Raw genomic sequence first — 5,182 nt, 5'->3', positions numbered from 1 at the left:
AACAAACGATAGAACTTGATCAAATTCATTAAATTTCTCACCAACTTAGCATATGCTAGCTACATTTGCTTGTAAGTTAGTTACCCGAGGAATAATTTACTTTAATTTACATCATTATTAAAATAAAAATATCATTTGAGACACCATTCATCCATTTTTAATGGAAAAGCACCATACCAGCTGATAACTCTCCATCTGTCTAACTTGAACAATTCATAATGCATTTATTGACTTTTCAAACCCAAAATTGGCGAGTCAACGTGTAGGGTTGGCCATTGGCAGCTGCCACAAGTGCTCCACTTTTGTCTTCAGATCAGAGGGGAGAAAATGATTCATGCTATTTGAGGATCCTTGATCAGTCAACAACACCATTTTCTTTCTTCTGAAAAGGCAAAATCGCACACTGCCGTCGTGATTTCATTGGCGCCCCGATTTCACGGTGGTGGGAATCCATTGGAACTCAAATACAAGCAACTTGAGAACCTGAACGAACATGTCGGCATAGGGAATGATCAATCAAAGGAACGTTGAGCTGCAGGCTGCAGCGCATTACCACGTTAGATGACCAGAAGGATAATGGATGAAGCAAACTCAGTGTCCACCGTCGAATACCAAAAACTTGCAAGTTTTAATAACTGCAAGTTTTTATGATTCATAAAGGAAGAGTTGCAAGTGGAGCAAAAACTTTCTCGAATAGCATCGAAACAATTATAATCCCTAAACAGGTCCAGAAACAAACCGTTCAAGTTGAATTATCATCACACTAATGTCATCAAATGAGCCTCTCCATGACGATAGTTCAGCAAGCTTTTTGCAAGCGGAAAATGGCTCAGGCTTATCAACATCGACGCAGAAAGGTCGAACTAAATCAACTGCCTCTTGATTAGTAACCTGAAAGACAAGAAAAGGGTTCAACATAATAACTCAAAACAGATCATCAAAGGAGGTTCAAAAGCAACCATATCAAAAACTTGGGTGAAAATATACACCTTGTTCCAAAGACCATCCGAGGCCATGATCAAGAACTCGCACTCCGGCTGAATCTTTAACAACTTTGTCTCTGGTACCGCAATTACCCATTTTTTAAGATGTTTATTTCCAATCGCTCTGGAAACAGCAAGAGAACCTTGAATCCTCCAAACCCCATGGCAAAAATCAACATAACCACCCTACAAATTGAACACCAAAACAAAAAATTTAGTTTCCCTATAATCAATTTTGTCTTTGAACTCCTCATTATATTGAATTCAAACAATAATTGAAGACCAAGGGGGAACAAATGGTTACCAAAGCTTCAATTCTCTCTCTCTCATCTTGCCTTGAAACATGGTGATCAGAAGTCAAGGCTTCTGCGACACCGTTTCGGCTCAAAACAGCACGGCAATCACCAGCATTTGATACAGCAAGATCGCCTTTATGAATCATTGCAGTAACACAACAGGTGCCACCACCCACATCTTCCTTGAGAAAATCCATGTCCGTGGTTAAGTATGCCTCTCTAAGGGCCTCTTCAATTGCATCTCCACATCTTTTTGATACCTCTGCCATTGCCGCCTTATCTAAATTACACGCCACGAATTCAGCTGCCTTTGAACCACCATGTCCATCAAAAACTCCAAAGAAAGCCTGCAAAAACATCAAAGCCTTCAAATTTTAATCATCAAAACAGACACCAACGTATTATCTGCTTTGACCCAATGAATTTCACGATTTTGTTTACGAATACAACTCGTAGATATGAATTTAGGGATATTAGTCTCCCACCAATCTAAAGAGAGTAATTGGAATTTTCTATTCATTTATGGAACAAAAATTAATGCAGAAGAAACGATTCAAAGAAGAAAATTATAAGGAAATAGTACCCGTTTAGAATCTCCGTTAAGATCAACAGAGACAGAGTAACGGTCTTCCATTTTACCTCTTCTCCCTCTCTTACAATAAACAGAATAGCCTTCTCCATCCACCTGAACCTCCTCCTCTCCTCTGGGCGTCACCGCCGCAAATCCCATCTTAACCGCCACCGGCGTCGGTATCTCTATCATGGGTGGCTTCTTCCTCTTCGCAAGCGAAGGAACCGCCGCATCGGCGCCCAAAGAAAACTGCGGCGGCTTCGGGATGCAAAGGGACAAGGGAGATTTCAAGGATGAGGATGATGACGGAGATAGCGGCGTGGTAACGGAAATGGATGAAAGTGGAAGAGGTGAAGTCGGAGTGCATAACGGAAGAGATGAAGGGGACGATGGCGAATGACAGCCGTTGATGCGAGGAGATGAAGGGAAGGATAAGCCATCCGATTTGCATAAAATCGGAGACGGAACTGTTAGAGACCACGGCATTTTTTCTTATGCGGAGAGAAAATGAAGCGAAGCAAACAGAAACGATGGTATTTATAGACAAGCGTAATGATCCCGTCGTTTCACGCGTCATATCAAGAGTGGAATGCAAAATGATGTTTATTAGTTTTATTCTTTAAAATAAGACAATTTAAATATTTGAAATAATTAAATTTAATAAAAATATATATTTTAAAAAATAAGGTAAATTATACAAATGGTCGCTTGAATATAAGATGTTATTAAAAGTTATAAAATAATCCTTAATTGTAGGATGTTGTTTTGTTGAGTCACTCGATTATTAAAAATTATAAAATAACCATCAGACTATTCATATGTTTCAAACTCATCAATTTCCGTTAAAAATTGACGGTCGTCTGAGCTAGACGTTAATATGCTAATTGAATATGATAAAATCTAATCTTATAACAGTTTAAGTTTTTTTATTGATCGACTCTCTATTTATATTTCTTTTTAATGCTCAAAATTAAAGCATTTTTAATGTTGTTTAATTTTGGATTAAATAACATTTTAATGTTGTTGAATGAAATGCTTTTTTTCCTCTCGCTATTTAGCTTATAAATAGTAGATATGTCTTCTCATTTAAAGTATTTTAAGCAAAACATTTGCTTTAAAACGCTATTCTTCCTCTTAGTGTTATTCACAGGGATGAGTGTTCAATCGAATTGAGTCGAGTAAAGTAAAAAAAATTTAAGTTATTCGAATTAACTAGTCCTATTTTATAACTCGAATTTGACTTAGAATTTTTTTCAAGTCGAGTCGAGTCAAATTTTCGAGTTTATGTTAATTTTAAATATTTATAATATTGTGATATCATTTTATTTCAATTTAAATGATTTTTTATAACCATATATAATACATATGTATTTCTTCATTTTTTCATATGTAATATAAATATATTATACAGAGTCGAGAGACTCGACTCAAACTTGAAAATCAATCTATTAATTATTAAAAATTTCGAGTTACTATTTGAGTTGTATTTTACAACTTGATTTGAACTTGAATTTTTTTCTAGTCGAGTTGAGTTTATGAAATTACAATTCGAAGTCAATTCGAGTCGAGTTGAGTCAAGTAAAAAAATTGATTATTTGAGTTGAGTCGAGGTTTGTTAACCCCTAGTTTTTATATTCATTTTGAGTTCTAATTATGAGTTTTGAAAGAAGAGTATAACCATCTAAGTCCACTCCATTTTTCAGGCGTACGAGATTTGGAGAGCCGTGCTAATGTCAGGGGTCGTCCGTCCATTGTAACGATTACAAACATCGGGACAAATTCGCTTCTAAGGTAATGGTTAATACCACGACACAGTTATCGTCCATTTTATATATTTTAACTAATATTTTCTAGTTAATGCTAATGCCTCGTTTTGCAACAATCAATTTTTTCAACAATATTATGCCTTCGAGTAAGTGCTTGAAACATTATGTCATTGAGTCAATGCTTGAAAACAATGATTTTGTCAGTTGACCGTCAATTTGTTATTAAAAAGGATGAGTTTGGAACATATAAATAGTCTAGGTGACAATTTTAAAACTTTTAATAGTCTAGGGACCCAAAAAATATCCTATAATTGAAGAAATATTTTATAACTTTTAATAGTTAGGGCTCAATAAAGTAACACCCTATAGTTAGAGGACCATTTGTATACTTTACGGTAAAAATATTAATTGAAGATTTTAAAAATAGTAATCATATTTTTTATTAATCTGAAGTAATTATAAAAAAGTATTTGTGTAAAGAACACTCTCAACCATTTGACATAAAAAATATCTAAATATTAATTAAATACCGTATCTTACTAAACTACTTGTAAAATAGATGGCTTGAAACACTTGCTGAGATTAGTGGCAGCTTGCTTTGTTGACAAGTAATTAAGACCATCTCTTGTTCCATTTATCATTTGATTTGGTAAATCCTCCGACTTCATTTTTGGCCTTTGAGGATTAAATTTGTAATTATTATTATTATTTTTTTTAAAATTTGATCAAACAAAGTGGCCACTTGTTGGCGACTGCATGGACTTTTTGTCATTTAATGTTTATTCAAATGCATTTTTGGTAACGAATATTTAAATATATTTATTATAGTTAGTTAAAGTTTGACGGTGTTTATAGTTATTAATTAATCTATTTTTCTTCGAGGATTGTCTTTATTCAATTCAAATGTTGCATTTTTAAGGTTTTGTTGAAATCAGTTGATGACACGCCAATATTATGAGCAAAATGAGACATTGCCATACGGTATCGGACAGGGAGTGTTGAATTTAATCATCAAATTCAACTACTTTTTATACATTATCCACGGCTAGTTGATATTCATTTTGACTGTAAAATCAATGCAAAACAAATAAAATTTTATAAGAAAAATGTTATGAAAACGGTAGTTTCAAACCAATCGTAAAAAATTGAGATTTCTAACTTTTTCATTTTCAACTTTACGTTTAAATTCAAATTTATATTTTTACCCTTATTAATGCATGAGCTCCACTCTTATATAATAACAATTTTTTAAATTTATTTATAATATGTACTTTTTATTTTTGAATGATTAAAAGGATATATATATTATTTAAATTATTTTATTTTAAAATTTAAATGAGTGATTGGTTAAATCAGAATAATTAAAATATTATTTTAAAAATAAAAATATTATTTTAATATTATTTTAAAAACATTTAAAATATCATTTTAAAAAGTATTGATAATATATTTTCTCTTAATAAAATAGTTCGTATATAAAAATATTATTAATGTGTTATCTTAAAATATTTTTTATATTTTTATTATAGATTAAGTTGATATATTTTATATATAATAGTATTAAAA

The 5,182-nt window shown here is 32.4% G+C and overlaps 1 protein-coding gene across 2 annotated transcripts; it reads right to left on the bottom strand.

Moving 5' to 3' along the window:
• Window positions 1–376: 376 nt before the first annotated feature.
• Window positions 377–2,341, bottom strand: LOC120138555 (probable protein phosphatase 2C 30). 2 transcript variants are annotated; one of them, XM_039154015.1, is made up of 4 exons: window positions 1,863–2,341; window positions 1,288–1,644; window positions 990–1,169; window positions 377–891 (listed from the first exon to the last, which is right to left on the bottom strand). In XM_039154015.1, exons 1-4 carry the CDS (start codon window positions 2,334–2,336, stop codon window positions 718–720), a joined length of 1,185 nt encoding a protein of 394 aa, XP_039009946.1. In that variant the 5' UTR covers window positions 2,337–2,341; the 3' UTR covers window positions 377–717. The 2 variants fall into 2 exon arrangements, with proteins under 2 accessions (XP_039009946.1, XP_039009947.1); XM_039154016.1 differs by having other exon boundaries at window positions 1,288–1,626.
• Between the last annotated feature and the right edge of the window lie 2,841 nt (window positions 2,342–5,182).

Source organism: Hibiscus syriacus, unplaced genomic scaffold (assembly GCF_006381635.1).
Source record: "Hibiscus syriacus cultivar Baekdansim isolate YM2019G1 unplaced genomic scaffold, ASM638163v2 tig00110694_pilon, whole genome shotgun sequence".
Lineage (NCBI taxonomy): Eukaryota > Viridiplantae > Streptophyta > Magnoliopsida > Malvales > Malvaceae > Hibiscus > Hibiscus syriacus.
Note: the sequence above shows the minus strand (reverse complement) of the source record. Positions and strands in the feature narration are given on the sequence as shown.